At 27.0% G+C, this 20,848-nt stretch overlaps 1 protein-coding gene across 1 annotated transcript in view; it reads left to right on the forward strand.

The window, feature by feature from the left end:
- LOC100199248 (dynein axonemal heavy chain 2) overlaps window positions 1–20,848 on the forward strand; it is a 122,102-nt gene that overhangs the window by 58,294 nt on the left and 42,960 nt on the right. The window contains exons 27-42 of the mRNA XM_065788319.1: window positions 4,866–4,977; window positions 5,098–5,215; window positions 7,609–7,745; window positions 7,950–8,090; window positions 11,553–11,711; window positions 11,805–11,957; window positions 12,438–12,529; window positions 14,031–14,229; window positions 14,811–14,868; window positions 17,136–17,302; window positions 18,491–18,595; window positions 19,640–19,735; window positions 19,921–20,013; window positions 20,153–20,238; window positions 20,501–20,631; window positions 20,705–20,848. The exon at window positions 20,705–20,848 is cut by the window's right edge and continues 6 nt beyond it. Coding sequence (XP_065644391.1) covers window positions 4,866–4,977; window positions 5,098–5,215; window positions 7,609–7,745; window positions 7,950–8,090; window positions 11,553–11,711; window positions 11,805–11,957; window positions 12,438–12,529; window positions 14,031–14,229; window positions 14,811–14,868; window positions 17,136–17,302; window positions 18,491–18,595; window positions 19,640–19,735; window positions 19,921–20,013; window positions 20,153–20,238; window positions 20,501–20,631; window positions 20,705–20,848 — 1,991 coding nt within the window. The remainder of the gene's footprint in view (window positions 1–4,865; window positions 4,978–5,097; window positions 5,216–7,608; window positions 7,746–7,949; window positions 8,091–11,552; window positions 11,712–11,804; window positions 11,958–12,437; window positions 12,530–14,030; window positions 14,230–14,810; window positions 14,869–17,135; window positions 17,303–18,490; window positions 18,596–19,639; window positions 19,736–19,920; window positions 20,014–20,152; window positions 20,239–20,500; window positions 20,632–20,704) is intronic.

Below are 20,848 nucleotides of genomic sequence, written 5' to 3' on the forward strand. Positions count from 1 at the left end.
ATTTTTCAGATTTGATCAGTTTTAATTATCTCTAAATATTAAATTCTGAATACAAATTACAATCCACATCCACTTTAGACTGGTTTATTAGCAGAGAAATTAATGAAATAAAATACAGCAATACGACTAAAGTTCTGCGGTTTTTGTTATATCAGAATTTTTCAAAAATAAAACACTAGGATTTTTGACTCTTTGTCATTGATTAAAATACGAATTATAAACAAAAAAACATATGAGCAATTAACATTTAATTATCGTAATGTTATAGTTCGTGCAATGTTAATGCTAGCGAAGACTATAACTCTTCAGAGTACACTTTCTGGCATCTGGCACTCGCTTTCTGTGATCCTCAACCACCTGAATTAACCTCTGCATTTCAGATTCATTCCTTGTAATCGATTCATTAAACATCGACATTAAAGCCACAGATCGTTTGGCAGCATCATTTACTACTTTCAATGAATATACTAAATTTTTTCCTTCTTGGTATTCTGGGGAATCATTCCAGGTAGCTGGATCGTTGTTGAACAGAAAATCAATATCAACCTTCATTGACCGCAACGCACTTGCTGAAACTGATGTCACCAGCATGTCCAGAGATTTCTTCTCTAGACTTTCAATGTTCTTTAATTTGATCAACCTTTCAGACCAGTTCTCACCGTGAAATTTCATGTTGGAAATCATTTTTCGCTTCTCTTCCGTTTGAAGTTTGTTTGAAAACAAAGCTAGTGGGATCAATTCTGGTGAAAGGTACCACAAATGGTTTTGAAAGTTCTTGACTGCTGCTTCCGAAATCGTTTTATTCACAACTGCAAACTGCTTAAGTTGCTGAAACAGAAACAAGTCATTAACTGGAGCATCGCTGGCATTTGTGCAAGATATCCAAGATTTTACATAAACCAGACTAGCAAATAAGCAAAATTCACAGAGATTTTTTTCCTCTTTTGTGGTCAACTTGAACTCTTCACGAAATAAATAAATCTTAAAACAATAAATAACCTTGGCCATCCAGCGAGCCATGTGATAAGCACCAGGGATCTTGAAATGATAATTTTTCTCTTCTTGATCAGGCAGTTTTCCAAGTATTAACAGACAGAGATCCATGATTTCTTTGTAGTCATCCCTTGGCATTTTAACATGCAGGTTTTCTTTGAGGAATGCAATCACTTCATTTTGTAGTTCTTGCACCAGGGGTATTTTCATTCGAATGTCATCCAGAGGTTTAAAATTTCCTTGATTAACTTTGGGCCAATATTGCTGAAATCTCTGGAAAAGAGGTATGTTGGGACCAGATGATGGTCCAAATAGTGATCCAAACACTCCTACTACTATGATCTCATGAACATGGTGTCTGCAAGCGAAATATAACAAATTTCTACCTATATGTTTCTCTAGAACTACACACTCTTGTCTGTAATAAACAGGGATTTCTATCTCAAAATCTCTATCAACCATTTTGTCATTATCAACAGCATCGTTATCGTTGTCATCACTATAACTTTCGTCATGTAAAGGTTCAATAACAGGAACTATTGCACTCGCGCCAGATTGTCTTTGCTCTTCTTTTAGCTTTCGTTCTCTCTCTGCTTGTTTCCTTGCTTCATTTCTTTCTTCTAATTTTGAAAGTTCTTTGTCCTCTCCAAACATCACCATTTTTCTCTGACATCTCTGATCCAATAAAAATTCTTTATCTTCTTCAATTCTGATCATGGTTTCAGCATCCTTGTGGGCAATGTCAAAAAGTAGGCCAATGGTGTCTGTAAATGATTTCTCTCTCGATTTCTGAGAATCTGACAATCTGGATTTATTTTTTTTTATTAATTTAAATTCCTGGACTAAAGTTTTCAACTTTAAGACTACATTCGGATGAAATGCTGTCGGAATACGGGCTTTATTCCAAATAATAATCAGTTCATCAACAGTTGTTTTAAGACTTTCAGGCACTGACTTTTTGGTTGAATTAAGATGATAAAAAAATGTTTTTAAAACATCAGATGTTAAGGGAAGAACTTTATCTGGAAGATTTGGCTCTGGTTGTCCAATTAAAAAGATTTTGGTTTGAAGTCGTGTAGAGATAGCAACACGAGATGATGCTGCCATTTCAATGATAACTGAAATATTATGAGAAAATCAAAACTCAATACCATATTATACAAACTTATCATTCAGTTGTTGGTTTATGCAGCTGCAGCAATATATTATAATAATTATTACTAAAGAAATTAAATAAATATTTTCAAATTAGAAATTATTATTATCTGCACTTAATAACAAACAATACACTACCAGACTACCATGCTAGTTTTCTGTAATAGGTTACTAAGGTTAGGTACTATCAAAATATTAATACATTTGTTGTCAAACTGAAATTCCAAATAAAAATAATATTTATACTTGTAAACCTTTTTATTCTGTTTGAACAAATTCTAAATTGAGTTAAATAATAGTATTAAAATTATGAATACAAATTTTAACAAAATGATATAAACACAGTTGTTTTAAACACTAGCAGACATTTTTTAGTCTGGTGCCCTGATGACAGTTAATCTGCTGCACTTTATTTAATCTATATAGCACGCAATCAGACAATATTTCAGTAGAAAAAATCTAACTAACCAGGTTCTAGAAATTTTTGGAACTTTGGAACTTTTTACACGTTTTTGACGTTTTTCGTAAAACTTTATGGTCATTGAGCACCCCCTAAACATTATCTGATTGGAAAGATTTTTTCCACAGTCAATTACTATGTCAAATGGCACAAAATAAACAACTATGCATTCAAATCCGAGAAAAAATTTTTTTTCCTGTGTTCACATGAACAGCCCTAATATATATATATATATATATATATATATATATATATATATATATATATATATATATATATATATATATATATATATATATATATATATATATATATATATGTATATACATGTATATATGTATGTATATATATACATATATATATGTATATATATACATGTATATATGTATATATATACATATATATATGTATATATATATATCTATACATATATATATTTATATATATATATATATATATATATATATATATATATATATATATAAATAAATATATATATGTACGTATGTGTGTGTATATGTATATATATATATATATATATATATATATAATATATATATATATATATATATATATATATATATATATATGTATGTATATATATATATATATATACATATATACATACAGCCCTTGGAATTAGGAAAATTAAGGTCGGCAAATTATTGCCGCTTCAATCTTTTAGAGGTCGGCAAAAAAAACTTGATACAAAGCACAGTGGGACAAAATCGAGTTTTTTGTACCAAAATTATTTTTGTAGATTTTTTCATCAGAATGGCTATATTTATATATAAAATGCATAAATAAAGTAATAAACATGTAATTATATAATATAAAAAAAATTAAATTTTGGTGAAAAATATGAAATATTTTTAATAGACAAGACGACTTTTGTCAGTGTAAACATTAAAAATATTACTTTTCAATGCATGTATTTGTCATAAAATAACTTTTTTAAATTTATATTTACAGAACTTATAGATTAAAACAGTAATGAAAGATTTTGCAGGTATTCTTTGTGTACAAAACTTTTTTTTTACATGTTCAATATTTCTCATCAACTAACCATAAACCAAAGACCAAACTTTCGTTACAACTTTTTTTATTGCAAAAAGTAGCAAAATATTTATGATGCAAGGCTATTAACATACATTTAGCATGAGATTTACATAGTCAAATGTTTGGAGGATTTTGGAGGATAGTTTATCTCTAGAATAGAATTGCGGTTTTTATTAGTTTTAGTTGTTTTATATTGTTTCTAGGACAACAGTCGATATACATAGCCCGCTACATAACTAACTCATAGCCTGCTCATTTTTATTACAAAGCCTGCGGGTTAACCTCATGCTAAATTGCAAGTTACATTGCCTGATACACAACTACTAAAATGCCCGTTGGCTACCTGCCCCTTACATAGCCCGCTATGTAACCTGCTGCCAAACTTCTACAATCCCCGCTAAAAACCTGGCCACCATTTATAAAATATAGTTTAGTTTGAAGTAAAAATTATAACATAAAATATAAAATAAATTGTAAACTATGATGTAAAAGATGATATAAAATACAATATAAAAAATAATGTAAAGTGCAATGTAAAATAAAATGTAAAATCAGTAGTTGTTTACGCAATTTTGTTTGAAGTTTTTTGGCGTCAAAATGAAATGATACAAAAAACTGTTAAATGGCGTCAAAAAACATCAAATATAAGTACAATGGCGCTTTTTTTTAATTATTAAAAATGTTTTTTATTTACTAAAACAACTATAACTGCTTTATAAATTTATTTTATTTTTTCGCCATGATTGCCTACTGATTGAATTAGAAAAAAGTTCATTTATTACTTTTTTGCTATACATAATAGTTTTTCGAGTTAATGGCAGGATATGAAAATGTCCACAGACAGACAGATAGCCTCTATGTTTTCATGATAAGTATGTATATGTATATATATATATATATATATATATATATATATATATATATATATATATATATATATATATATATATATATATATATATATATATATATATATATATTTAAATAAAATATATTGCACAACAAATAATTAAAATAATACAGAGCATGTAATCAGTGTGTTATACTGTAATACAGTGAAACATGAAAAATAATTTTTTTAAAGAAATAAATTGTTTACTTAGTGAGGCAAGTTTTGATTTAGTTTAAATTATACAAAGAATATGTTGTCAAAGTTAAAATAGTTATTCAGATTTTTTAATGTGATTTTTTTATTCAGACATGCAACAATGATTGTAGGAAAAACAGGAGCAGGAAAAAGTGTAATATGGCGTACACTTCAAGCGACTCTTACATCTTTAAAAGGCCAGCCTGGATTTAATAGTGTTAAAGTAATAACAGGTTTCTTTTGTGTTAAAAAAGTGTTTAAAAAATCTGAACTTATTTTGTGTTATTATTAAATATGTTATTATATATTTTCTATGTTAATATATTATTATATTATATTTCAGGACTTTCCAATTAATCCAAAAGCTATTTCTCTTGGTGAGTTATACGGAGAATTTAATTTGCAATCAAATGAATGGACAGATGGCATTTTATCATCTGTAATGAGAAATACTTGCTCAGGTTTATTTTATTTTTATTCATTAACATTATATATTTTAATACTTTAGGTGCATGTGCTATACAGTTTTATACTTTTACAGACACACCAATTCTATCTTATTAATTGCTTACAAATTTTATCAAAGTTTTATAATCCATCACAATTTTTCACTTTTTTTTCTCTTCAACCATGTCATATATATACTACACTTGAAACTAGTCTCCTTTAATTACAAAGCACTATTTGATACTTATAAACCACTTGTTGGTACTCTAAGAAGTGGTTTGTAAGTGGAGTACTACTTTTACTTTTTTAAAACAAATTCAAACTTATAATAAAATCTATAGTTTTTATTTGTTAAAAACTCTTTTTTTTTTAATATTCATTGTATTACCAAGACACATATTTCTGGGTAATCTTTATTTCATGCGTACAAAAATAATAAAAATTACAGCATATATAAACTACTTAAACATGTTATAGTACTTTGTATGGGATGTTTAAACTTTTAAAATCAAGAAACTCACAAATTCTTGAGCATTATTTTATGACACCACGCTTTCATTACAGTTTTTCTTAGATCTGCTTCTACTTTCAATTTATCCAATAGTTTTGGATATGGATTTAAATTGGGTGAATTGCTTAGCCACGGTGCCAGAGCATTAGTTACATTTACTTAAAGCCATGTCTTGATAATTTTTTGCCTGATCACAAGTTGATTTATTGTGCATGAAATTTTTAGAAAACTTTGTAATTCAAAACTAATTAGGCTCAGTGTTCTTCAAAAATTCCAAATGAAAGTCTCACCTTAAAAAAAGTCTTATTGGATTAAAGCATGAGTTTGATGGCCAGTGAAGATTGTGTGCTGTAAACTGCTTGATCCTTGATGAAATAGTGCTTTGTTTGAGAACATGACACATTGCCACATTTTTACAGTCCAATCCAATTAATGCCATATGTTGACAAGATGCACTAAATTATATCATTAACAGCTGTCTTGGGCATTTTTTAACATGCAGCACTCATATTTTAAAACTTGCTGTCTCCATTAAAAAGTGTGTTTATGCACATTCAACAAGTGATGTTGTTAGCCATACCTAACGATAATAATAACTGAAATTGTAATTTTTTATTGAATCATTAAGTACATAGGATATGGTTATTTATAGAATAACTTATTGGGCAAATGGCCTTCTCGGCTTTCCATACACATACGCACTCGTTTGTCGAAGTTTTCCATGACTATTCTGCATAAATGTGGCTGAATTTTGTTGATGCAACATTGAATCTCCTTAAAAATATGTGTGGTTGTCGGTGTGTTGACATAGACCTGTGATTTTAAATAAACCCATAAAACAAAATCTAATGTTGTTAAATCACACCATCTATGGGGCCAATTCAGATTACCGAAATGAGAAAGTATACAACCTGGAAATGTCTCATGCAGTAATTAAAGTGTTTCAAGGGCTGTATGGCATGTGGCACCATCTTGTTCAAATACATATTGGCTACATCAATATCATCCGATTTCGACAAAAAAACTGGATTGTTATGTTGCAATCTCGAGCACTAGTAACAGTCATTGCTTGACCAGTATCATTTTAAAAAAAGTCCAATTATGCCTCCAGCCCAAAATCCACACCAAACAGTGACACGTTTTGGATTCATTTGTTTTTCGGCAATTACATGTGGGTTCTCAGAACCCCAAAAGCAGCAATTTTGGCGATTAACAAAGCAATCAAGGTTAAAATATGCTTCGTTGCTTAGGATGATTTTGCTTAAAAAATTAGCATCCGTTTGTTGTTGCTTAATAATCCATTCAACAAACTCTCTTTGCTGTACATGGTCATTAGGCTTCAGTTGTTATGTTAATTGATGTTTGTAAGCATGGAGATAGATCTTTAGTGAGTATATGCTGTAGAGAGCTTCTTGAAGTTTGCATTTCTTGTCCATGATGCCAAGTTGAGGATTGTCACCGACACTCTCAGGCACTTCTTCATTATTGACATTTAAACAACTTGTTTTTAGACAACAAGTGTGTTTGGTGTTTCCAACGGATCTTGTCTCCTGGAGTTTTTTAATTATTCTCTTCACAGTTGACACTATTTCGACCATATTTTGTATGAAATTTTTGAACTGCGGCTGCCAAGCTTTCAATATTTTTGAAATATTGTTCAATAGTGAAGACACATTGTCCTATCGCGCAACGCTCCATTTTTACCATCCCTAAGCTGTCAGCTGTCGATTTTTTTTTTTTAAGGTTATCAACACTTTACTACATAAATGACAGCAAATTTAAATCTTGCGTTAATTTTGGGACTCCCTGTAAATATCTGTTTGTGTTGCTTCACACACTATGTGAAGCATTCTTTTTGTTTTAAAAAGTGTTGTGATTCAATTTGCCCAAAACTAGATGAGAAACCAGATGAAAAATGGATAGTATTTGATGGTCCAGTTGACACACTATGGATAGAATCAATGAACTCTGTTATGGATGATAATAAAGTGCTAACATTAATAAATGGTGAACGCATATCTCTACCAGAACAGGTTAGTGTATATAAGAATTATGAGTTTAATGATAAAAGCCTTAACAACTCTGACATAAAAAAAACTGCTAAAAATGTATTAGCTATTTATTAATAGATATATTTGTTCTTTCTAAATATGCACTAAATTTATAAACTTTTATTTTTCAATGATGTGTAAGTACTTATATATTTGTTTGAAGGTAAAAGTCAAATTCATCTTTAGGTGTCTTTATTATTTGAATGTGAAAATCTTTCAGTAGCATCTCCAGCTACAGTAAGTCGTTGTGGAATGGTTTACATTGATTATGCTGATCTTGGTTGGCAACCATTTTTATCTTCTTGGTTAGAAAAAAGAAATGATAAAGTATGAGTACTTTTAAAAGTATTTTCAAAATATGATATACATACATATTTTTATAAACATATACATAAATATTTGTGTTATATATATTTTATGTATATGTAGTATTTTTTGTATATATAGTGTATATTTGTATATATAGTGATATTTGTATATATAGTAATATTTGTATATATAGTAATATTTGTCTCTATATATATATATATATATATATATATATATATATATATATATATATATATATATATATATATATATATATATATTAAATGTTGACATCTTCAATAGGTTTTATTTGTATAAATATTTTTAAAAAAACTTTATTTTATGGATTAACTTCTATTTGTTTAAAATATATTTATTTTTATTTTTACAATATTTCGAGGGAATATAGATACCCTATTATCAAGTATATTAAAAACTGTCTAAATTTATGAAACAATGTTCTTTGTAAGAGCTTCTTTTTGAGACTTTTTTAAGAGAGTTTTTTGTGGCGTAAGAATTTGAACATGGGTTTCTAAAATGACGTCTTCACATAATCACTATCATCCCGGTTAAGACCATTGTCGCGGAAGGTACTTTCATTGTGTTGTATTTCCAATGCTTCCCTAACTTTCCTATTAAAACTATTTATTTCAAGTTTTAAGGTATTGCGACCATTCCAGTGGAAATTTCCTTGGCAAATTTGGAATGTTCAGCTACAGCTGAATTTTTCACTTTACCTTGTTGTGCACTTGTTTGATGCTGGCATATCCAAGAGGATATCTCCAGCCCAGTTTCACTTACATAACATTTACCACAAGAGCACTCTAATTTGTAAACACCGGGATAGGAATTAACTGGTAGTGTAGGTTTATTTTTAGAACTAAGTAGACTTTGGAGATTTTTTGGAGACCTAAACACTGGTGCGTATCCTGCTTTTTTAAAAACTCTTTGTAACTTAGGACTGATTTTAGGGATCCAGGGTAAAGACAATTCTTTTTGGAGACATTAGGAAATGTTGATTTTTCGTGAGATCTTTTTTGTTATTAGCACTTTTTTATATTTTTGCAGACTTAACTAGTTTTTCCAGACTTTTCCTCTCAGCCGTTTTCTACAAATACATCAATAAGAAACAACAACTCATCATCAATGTTATTTATTGTGCATAAACGTTGTGTTCTATGGACAAAACTAATAAAGACACCATTGATAATTTTAGGGTCATGGCATGAGTTCGGTTTAATTTTTAATTTGAACGTTTGTGATTGCATTTTTGCGATGTATTTTAAAACTATATGTACCGGTTTTATTGTTGGTAACTGAAACATCAAGATAGTTTAATGTATTGGTTAAGTTGGCAGATTCCATTGTGTATTAAATACTTTTGTGTTGTTTGTTAAGTCGATCTAAAAACTTTTGCACATCTTCTTCTACTTGGAACCTTGAATGAATACCACCGACATATCTTTCATGATATTGTAAAAAACACTTAGCAACTACCACCATAAGAGCTAACCCAATTGGTCCAGAGTTTTTGAGCTCGTGAACATCATTTTCATATAAAAAATAGCAATGAGAAAGACAAAGTTCTAAAAGTAACCTGATCTCTTCAAAAGTTAATTTAGAAATAAAGCTTTGGTTGTTTCTTAATCTTTCAACTAGTATAATGATTGCTTCTTTAATCGGGACCAAAAGGTACAAATTAGCAACATCAAAGAAGACCTGAACCTCATTCTTATCAATTTCCCATAATTTTGCTGTATCCACAAATTATTGAGAATTTTTTAAACCCGTTTCATTTAAGTTTAGAGTGGGTTGTACCATATTGACTAAATATTTGAAGATGCTATATGTAGGTGTACCAATGGTGCTTACAATTAACCTCTTTGGGTAAACTTTTTCAGGCTTATGGACTTTAATTACTCCATATAAACGTGGTGGCACGGCGTAACTCGGGTAGATATTTTTATATTCTTTTTTGGTAAAATGTCCTAGTTTATTTAACTTTCTGAGAGTGATTTGAACTTTGTGAAGAATTTGAATAGTTGAGTCGTAATTTAACTTTTTTGTATCTCCTAAGTGTTCTTTAATTTTTCCTAAAACTTATATAGTTTTATAAAATTCATTTCTTTGTTTCTAAAATATGCATTTTGTTTCGGGTTTTCTTTAAGTATTTCAACCAAAAATTTTAAATTATAAAGACCCACAAGCAAAAAGTACGCACCTTTTAATCAAATTTTTATAATCAAGTTTATTAATCTAAAATAAGTGCATTTTTTAAAAAAAGCAATAAAATGCTCAAGTTGTTATATGTTACTTTATGTATATAGATTTTGAAAAACAACAAAAGTAGATGTTTTTTAAGTTAGCTTACTTTTGAGCTTGTATATAACATGTTTCTAGCTTTTACTTCTCTTAAAAAAGGTTGAAAAATTTTTATGTATAAAATCTATGTATTTTGTTATGTAGTTTTTATGTATAAAATCTATTTTTATGTATTAAATATTTTTATAAAAGGTAAATGATATAAATGCACTAGCTGTGTTAGATTATAATAATTTATCTGAAAATGACATTAGAAAACACATTTGATCCGAATGTTCAGTAAAATAATAATAAATTAATTTGCTTATCATGATACTTATAAAACACACATGCACACACGCACGCACACACACACACACACACACACACACACACACACACACAAACACACCACTTGGCAGTATTGATTGAAAAATACGATATACATTAAATCATTATAAAGTAAAGCATATTTATTTAATTTATTGGAATGTCAAGTCAAAAACACCCTTGCAAGGTTGTCATGAGTAAGACTCAAGTCTTTAAAGCACTTGTTTAAACATAGTAGCGGAATTTATGACCTCGAAATTTAGTTATTTATTTTTATTGCGAACTATATTTTTAAATAGTTTAAATTTAGCAAAAATGTTTCTTTACTTTTTGTCTTTTATCAATCAATAACATTGTTAAATCAAGAAAAAATTGTAAAATACAGTAAATATTCATCAAGTTTTTGTTATATACAATTTTACAGTTTTCAGTAACTTTTAGACCAATTTAAAAGACATTGAAAAGTGCTCTTCCCTTTTATTATGTTTAGCCTTAAACAAAGCTTGATATGGCAATGAACGTCAATATGCTTAGCAAATAACAGGATAAAACAATTTTTAAAAATTTTGAAAACAAGTCTTTCACTGCTTCACAATATTTTACCATAAAATTGTCCAAAACAACTGCATAAATAAGACATTTTTAACATTTATTATAACATAATTTCTTTTTTTAAAAGTTTTTAATTTTAAAAGAAAATCTTTTTTTGAAAGTTTTTCCTGAAAATCTCTAGGAAATTTTCATCCCTACTTATTTATTTATATTATTTTAAAGAGTGAGCTGTTTATTCATTATATTTATTCATTAGTTTTAAATGGCATCGTTTTTTCAATCCAACTAAATTTTTAGGCAAGTGAGACAGTTTTACAATTGTTATTCACCAAATATGTCCAGAGAGTTATTGATTTCAAAAAAGCTAACTGTGTGGAGTTGGTATCAGTATCAGAACTAAACTCTATTGCATCTCTTTGTGCACTTCTTGATGGCTTGCTTACTGAAGAAAATGGAGTTTGTATTATTTCAGTTTATGTATTTGTAAGATAATTGTAATTCTATTACTAAAAGTTTCATTTTTTAATTCTTAATACTTCAATTAACAAGGTTATTCCAACTGATGCTGAAAATTTTCTGAAAATGATTGAACTTTGGTTTTTGTTTTCTTTAATATGGTCAGTATGTGGCTCAGTTGATGAAGACAGTAGAAAAAAGATTGATAATTTATTACGTGATTTAGATGGACAATTTCCTGCAAAGGTTAACTTTATATGTTTATTTTGTAATGTTTTGCAAACCAGTTTGTATATACATAAACTGATTTGCAAGTTCAAAAAAAGTTAATTTAAAAAATAAATAAATAAAACATTTTGGTAGTATTATAAATTCTTATTTGACATTTTAAATTTTAAATGTTGATATTTGAAATTCTAATAGTTAACAATATTTATCACTGTAATCCACAATATTTATTATATTTGAGAATATTAGATTATTTTTAACAGACCTTTTTTGTACATATATAGGTTAAATGACATCCCATAATCCCACTTTTCCATTTTTATGTATTTTCTTTTTTGAAAATAAGAAAAAGATATAGAAAGATAATAGTTTAAGAATACATAAATTATGTTTTTTTAATAATTGAACACCTCATAAGCTATTTTTGTAGATGAAGAAACATTCATATACAATTATTCAAGTTTTTTAATTTTTTTTACATGCATATATTTTTTAAAGGATACAGTATATGAGTACTATGTTGATCCTAAACAAAAATGCTGGACATCTTGGGAAGATCAACTTCGTTCTGGCTGGCGAATTCCTCCAAAGTAAATTTTACTTTTCTATTATTTTTCTTTTTTATTAAACAAAAAACTTTTGCTTTAGAAACATGCTAATCTTTAAATACATTTTTTATGTTTTTTAACAACTTTTAGCAAAGTTATTTATGTTTTATGGTAAATAAAAAATTTTACTTCAAGTAGAGCCATTAATTACCAGTCATTATTTACAAGTCATTAGTTTTATATCATTAGTTACATGTTATTAGTTACAAGTCATTAGTTACTAGTCATTAGCTACCATTCATTACTTACAAATCATAAGTTACTAGTTATTACTTTCATTGTGGTTGCTTATAATCTATTAGTTTTATACTATTACTTACATGTCATATGTTAAAAGCCATTAAAAAAATTATTACGTACCAGACAATTATAAATCATTAGTTACAAGTCTTTAGTTTTTTTCTTTTTTAAAATGGTTGCAGCAACATTGAAAATGATAAAAACAAATTTCAAGTTTGGCTGTTTGTGTTTAAATGTTTTTTTTACACTTTGAAAAAGAAGGCAACATTAAAGTGTCCAGCTCAGATATGGCAACAGTATCACATAAAAGTACAAATAAATACTTGTTGAATAGTTTTGAGAGTACAGTTGAAAGTTCTGGCAAACGCTTTTTGTATGAATGTAGTATAAATTTTGTCTGAACAACAAGCTGTAGAAGAGTCCCAGTGAGAAGTAATTTAGCCAAAGCAAAGTTGATTAAAGTGTCAGACAAAAGGTTCACCTGCCTAAAATTAAAATGTCTGCTAACCTGCTTATCAGGAATGTTAAGAAATGCAAATTATGAGAATCAAAAGTTGAATCGGAGGAAAATCTTTTTGCTAATAATTTAATCTTACACCAAACATTGTAAAAAAGATTAAATATTGGATTTGGTTTTATTAATCATGATATTATAGGTTTTATAAAAATCTCTGGGGCTTAACTTCTGAGAAATTTAAAAATAGTAATCTGAGAATAATGAGCTTAGCAACAATGCTTTTTTGTACTGATTTCTCTGGGATAAAAATGATGATTTCTCTAATGATAAAATAATAGTAATAAAATTAAAGGCTGCATAAGAAAGAAACATAAAGACCTGACTTGTTGGACTTATTTTAAAGCTGAAAAAACTTTTATGTCTAGTCAAATTCAAAAGATCAAATTCAAATTTGAAGCACATTTGTCAGTAGGGAGACCGATAACATCATCATTAACACTGTCACAAATAAAAATTCCTAGTTACTTATTTAAATAATTTGAGGAAGTATAATGGTAAAAGAAGTCTGATTTTTCTAGTAGAAAAAAATATTTAAATAGGCTAGAATTTTAGGGTCAGGGACTGCTATGCAAACATTTGATATGAAATTTTATAATTTTTTGAAAGTGATGTTTAAGATTAAAGCGTGTTAGGAGACCTAAAGTGTGTTACTGTTTTTTTTTTAATATAAATAAATTAATTTTTTGTTAAATAAATTGAATTTTTTTTTTAAATGTAATTTTTCAGTATTCCATTCTACAAAATTATGGTTCCAACTGTTGACTCAATTCGCTACAATTTTTTGTTAAACACATTAATCAAGATAAAACGCCCTGTCTTACTTACAGGACCTGTTGGCACAGGAAAAACATCTGTTGTTCAAAGAATACTTGGTTCCTTGGATAACAATGTATGGTCTATGCTGACTATAAACATGTCTGCTCAGGTTGGGTTGCTTTTTATTTTTATTTTCACTCTAATTGTTTATTTCACAGACTTGATTTAAGAATTGACCTGAACATCTAAAAAAGTTTTTGAAAAAAAAAAATTTTTAAAGATAAAGATTATTATAGAAAAATTATTTAATTATATTTTATTCTTACTTATAATTATATTTTCTATTCTTACTTATAATTATTGGTTTTCTTTTTTTTTCAAAATGATTTTTTTTATTATTTGTGTCAAAAAACTCAAAAAAAAAAAAATCTCAATCCTGTTTTCTTTTACTTGCTAAAACTACAAAAAAAAAAGCTCTTGTCTATCTAAAAAAGTTTTATCAAGATACATATTTATTATTATGTATAAGTTTTATCAAGATACATATTTATTATTATATTAATTCAATTTTTGTTTTTTTAAATTCCTACTATTGCTCTTTGAATATTAGTTTGGAATTTTAATATTTTTTAACAAAATGTAACAGTTAAACAAAATTGCAGCAGTTACTTTCTTTTTTAATGTTTACAGACTGGTTATATTTACTATTTTATTTTATTTTATTTTTTTTTTAATTTTATCATATTACAGACTACTTCTAATAATGTGCAACGAATCATTGAAACCAAAGTTGAAAAAAGAACCAAAGGTTATTTTTTATTTGTATTTTAGTTTCTCAATATTTACAATAAATGATTTTTTTTTTTTTTTGATTTAAATTTTTTCTTAGTTATTTTTTATTAAATAATGTTGATATTTTATTGTACAGTCAGTAAAAAAATGAATTCAAAAAGTTATGATTTAGAAAATTTGTTTATTATTTTTATCATAATTCTCAGTATTTACTTTTCTCTGCCATATATCTGTCCAAATCTTACACAGATGGCTATTTTAGTCATCAATGCTGTTTCATGCAAAGCTAAGTGTGCCTAGATATTTTTATGTGCGTTATTATTAAGTTGTATTAAAATTGCAACTAAGAAATAAAAATTGCCTTGTAGTTCAGGTTCAACAAATATTTAAAAAAATTTATTAAAGTTATTAAAAAACAATATTTTTCATGGAAAGGAACTTTTCCCATTTCTCTTTTGTATATAATAATAATGTTATAAACATAGTAATATTATATAATAACATTTAAACTCTTATAATAACATAATAACATTTTATTGTATCATGTTGATAACTAGTAGTTTTAATAATTTAGGAAGAGCTGCTAAAACTAAGAAAAGATTTTTATGAATATCTATCAAAAGTTCATTTTTTTAATTTTTTTTACGTTTGCTGTGAGCATGTACATTGTTCGCTGTACAAATTGTGTACAATGAAAACCACATATTAATACATCAATGGCTTATTAGTATGTGATTTTAAATATCATTTGCAGCTATTATAAAAAGCTTTTATAAGTTTGTCATTATGAGCAATTTTTTTTAATTAAAATTAATTTAATGTGTATGTAACATATAATATGCTACATTTAATTAATTATATATAATATGGATATGCTTAAAAATAGGTACATCGTTTTTCATTACATATTAATACATAGATTCTTTCATAATGGCTTATAATCAACTATCAGGTCTATTAGATCAGATTGGTAATAGATTAATAGATAATGGTAACAAATTGTGCATGTTTGATGGTATGAGTTCAGACCCTTCTGATGAGAACAGATATAGATTCTGAAATTGAAGATAGAGTTTGTAGTTTATACTTGGCACTGAGGATGCTCCACTGAGGATCCTCCACTGAACTACCATTAGTATTTCAGCTAAGTTTGCGAGTATTATATTTGACTGACACAGTCTCTTTGACAGAGCAGCTGCAGCTGTAACAACAACAGTTTTGGAAGACTTTGGACTAGTAATAAGATAGATTACTCCAATGTTATTTATCAGAATAAAGTTTAGTGTAAAATAATTAAGTAATGATTTGAAATATGAGCTCAAGATCAATGTAGTACAATGCTTCTTTTTCGATTGATGCAAAAATAAAGCTTTAGTTAATATAAAAAAAGGTACCTGATTTTGCAAATGATGTAGTCAAACAAATACCACAGAGATTGTATTGCTAATAAAAAAAGCTGATTCCGCATACATTGTCAATGTATTGCCATTTAATAGAAAAGCTGTCAAAATTAAATAGGTAAATAAATATAGATTACTTCTTTACTACTTTTGTTGAATAAATTGATAGCATTTGTATGTGATGGCTCAAATGTCAAAACCAAATAAACTAATGAAGTCATCAAATTGATAGAAAAAATGTAGGAAGGCCACTGCAATAGTTAGTATGTCAGTTTCATGGCGAAGAATTGTCACTGTGATATTTGTTACAATACCCTGATAGTCTAACAACTAGTCCCCATGTATTTGGTAGATCTGTTGGTAAACTGTTATTAGTATCCCAACAAATAACTATAATTTCATTTGAAAAAGTATATGTTGAAGTAAGCATATACTTTTCCTACTGTAGAGCTGGTAAGCTTCAGCACAAATCAAAATTTTTATGGGATATCCCAAGTGTTGTCCCTCTTATGAAAGGTGCAGGCGCAGTTATTAGAAATACAGTCGGTAACATTAAACACCTGTTGTTGATTATTCTAGCTTTTTATGTCACATTTAAGTTGTTCAATATTTCATTTAAGATGTTTCTAAGGCTATAACAGCTGTGCGCAGTCAAAAATCATGTTTAGTTTAGTGTGTATTTGATCAAGATCAGAGAGTCAGCACATAATGTAAGCTTTTAATACTAAGGTTGAATATTGTGTGAATTTATAGTTGGGCTAAATTATAGTTAGTTGTAAAAAAAAAAAATGTAATTATATTGATATTTACATACATACGTTATCAAGTATATATCAAATTAATCTAAATAGTTACAATAAAAGCCTTTATTTTTTAAATATAGGAATTTATGTTCCTATTGATGGGAAACAGATGATTACTTTTATGGATGATTTAAACATGCCTGCCAAAGATTTTTATGGATCACAGCCACCACTTGAATTAATACGACAGTGGATTGATTTTGGATTTTGGTATGATCGCCAGAAACAAACTACAAAGTGTATTAAGGTATTCTCACTGATTTTTTGAAAGATTTTAGATGAGGCTCTGTTTGTTATTAGTGATTGTAGCTTGTTTTATTGTTTTATAAATGGTTAACTATATTTGGTAATTTATTAAAATCATTTTTAGATTTATTGTTTACTTTTATTATATATTTTTATATATATATATATATATATATATATATATATATATATATATATATATATATATATGTATATATATGTATATATGTATATATATATATACATATATACATATGTATATATGTATATATGCATATACATATAAAGAGAGTGAGAGAGTGAGAGAGAGAGAGAGAGAGAGAGAGAGAGAGAGAGAGAGAGAGAGAGAGAGAGAGAGAGAGAGAGAGAATAAGTATTTAATGAATATAGAGAACAAGTATTTAACAAATATTTTTTTTCATTTTCTTTAAATACTTTTTTTTAGTTTTCCCTTATAATTGTGCAGTCTTTATTTTCATCTTTTGTTAGAATGAATTGTTATTATTAGTATATTCTACTGCTATTATCTTTTCAAATTTTTTTGTTTAATTATGGGAAAGCAATTTAATATAACATTCATTTTTTTACAATTCATATTTTATTGATTATACTAATTCGCTGAAATTAAAATTAAAATCTCTACCCAACATTTTTTATTGCAGATTTTATTTATAAAATTGAAAATATTGATTTCAGTCCTGTCATTTCACAGCTAACTTGTAAACTGTAATAACAGTAATATTCAAGTAATGAGTCAAAAAGCCAAAATTTATTTTTAGACTGAAGCCAGATTAAAATCTTTTTAGATTTTTTGAAAATAATAAATTGGTTTTTCAAAAAATTCCAAATTTTGTGTTGTGGAAAAAACAATATTTATTGTGTTATTTATTGTGTTATTTATTGTGTTATTGCATAACTTAGATTTGTTTAGCTATTTTGCAGAGTTTAATTTTATTAGAAATTATATGGTTTTCAATAAAATTTAAACAAATATTATTTTAGGATTGAAACTTTTATTATATACTTAAAAATATTACACTTGAATATTAAAATTTATAATAATATCACAGTAAATGGTGTTTCTCAAGTTTTTTTTATTTATTATTCAGATTTTCAACTGTCATCGCAATATTTTCTATTGTCTATCACAAGTTGTTTTAAATGTTTTCATTTTAAATTTTTTTCAAAGGACATGCTCTTAATAGCTGCTATGGGTCCACCTGGTGGAGGAAGAACAGTTATTTCAAATAGATTTTTAAGTAGATTCAACCTCATAAATATGACATTTCCTCAGGTAAATTGAATCTGATTTTTTAACTTTTTCTGAAAATTGTATTATATTTTAATTTTTATGAAACTTTACTTAATCTTTTAATAATTTATGATATTGAAAGTTTTTGTTGTTTTAAATTTATTCACAATTTTTCAATGGATTTTTTTAAATTTTATTTTTAGTTATAAATAATTAAACCATGTCTAAAAATACTTTTGAATAGTTTTAACTGAATTCCAAAATTGTTTAAATTAACATAAATTTTCTAAAATCCATTTATACTTCCCGTGCCTATAATTAGAACAAGCATTTTATCCTTCAAATATCCTTCCATTGTATTCAATTACACTGAACTTAATTTGTTTTGTTTAAAATTATAAACATCTAGCTTAATGACGCATCAGATGGTACACAAGTTCGTTTAAATTCTAAAAATCTGATTAATTTAAAAAAAAATTTCACCTAATTTTTATAAAACATGAAAAGTTAAAGTTTAAAAGGTGTATATATTGCAACAAAACTATTGAAATATACTTTGTGCGCAAGTTGTTTTTAACATTTTTTGTAAGCACAAGTCATTGTAACCATTTGTTGCAATCTTGAGTTACTTTAACTAATTGTTAGAAGCATAACTCTTAACCATTTCTTGCCACCACTTTTTTGCAACGCTTTGTATCAAGAGCTTGCATTTATTCTTGAAGTTTGAAACTAATGGAGTAGACTTAAAAAAGGATACATTACATTTTTATCACTTGAGGTAGATTTTTAAATAGTAAAGTTTTTAGATTTTCTATAAGAAAAGTATACATTGGCAATTAACATAAAAAATTTAGCATAATGTCACCTGCATTAAATAATTGCATTTTGGAAAGAAAGAAAACACCTAACTATTTAAGAAGAAATGTAGTTTTAGAAAGTTGTTACATTTGTGGAACATATAATACATTTGTGCTTGTGGTAGCTTTTTAAAAGAAGGTGTAAGTTAGAATTGATGCTAGCAGCACAAAGAATTAAACGTGACTCTGATACAAATCTAGTTTCTATAAAACAAAATTTTTTTATCAGGAGAGTCAAATTAAAAGAATATTTGGTACCATGTTAAATCAGAAACTTCAAGAGTTTGAAGAAGAAGTCAAAGCAGCAGGTGAAATTATTACTCAGGTAAATGACTATGTTTATTTTTTGAAAACATCATCAGTGATATGGTATACTAGCATGAATGTTTTGTTTGTTAGAATTTTACTCTTTTTAAATTAAATTGGTTGCTTTTAGAAAATTTATAAAATAATTACCAATAATAAACAATAGTAAGTTGCCTAATGCTATATTTTAAATAAATTTTTAAGGCAACAATCGACATATACAATTCTATTGTTCAAACAATGTTGCCTACTCCTACCAAGATCCATTATTTGTTCAATTTAAGAGATATATCAAAGGTGTTTATTTTTCTGTAACTTTTATAACTTTATGCATCTTTAATTCTATAAAGCAATTTTTTATTCAATTATTTTCTAATATTAGCATTTTGTGTGTGTTCATTTTTTAATTTTTTTATATGTTTTCAAATTTTATAAGGTTTTTCAAGGGTTGCTTCGTGCAAACAAAAATTATCATGATACAAAAAGCAGCATTACCAGACTTTGGGTGCACGAGTGTTTTCGGTATTGTTTTTAAAATCTATTCTTAGCATCTGTTCATATTAGAATAATCTTATGTTATTTGTCACTGTACAGTGAATTATTATTGTATAATCATTTTTATATGGTGAATTATTTTTATATGGTGAATTAATTTTATATAATGATTATTTTTATTTTATTGATAATAAAATAAAAGTAATTCATTATATAAAATAATTTATTAATAATTTATTTATTTTACTCATTAATAATTTTTTTTACTTGATACAATTTTTTGATATAGAGTTTTTGCTGATCGACTTATTAATGACACTGATCAAGATTCATTCATTGCACTTTTGAGTGAGAAGTTAGGAACAATGTTTGATTTCTCTTATCACAACTTATGTCCGAATAAAGTTCCACCCATTTTTTGTGAGTTTTTTTTTATTGTTTTTTTTTACTAAAACCAATGGTTTATTTGAGGATGCAAACTTTTCTTCTTTAGGTGATTTTTCAAAAGGAAATGGTGTCTATGAAGACATAACTGACTTTAAGAGTTTAAAAACTTTGATGGAAGAGAAACTTGAAGATTATAACATGGAACCGGGTTTTATATCTATGGATTTAGTATTATTTAAAGATGCAGTCG

The sequence above is a fragment of the Hydra vulgaris genome, chromosome 01, assembly GCF_038396675.1.
Source record: "Hydra vulgaris chromosome 01, alternate assembly HydraT2T_AEP".
Classification (NCBI taxonomy): Eukaryota; Metazoa; Cnidaria; class Hydrozoa; order Anthoathecata; family Hydridae; genus Hydra; species Hydra vulgaris.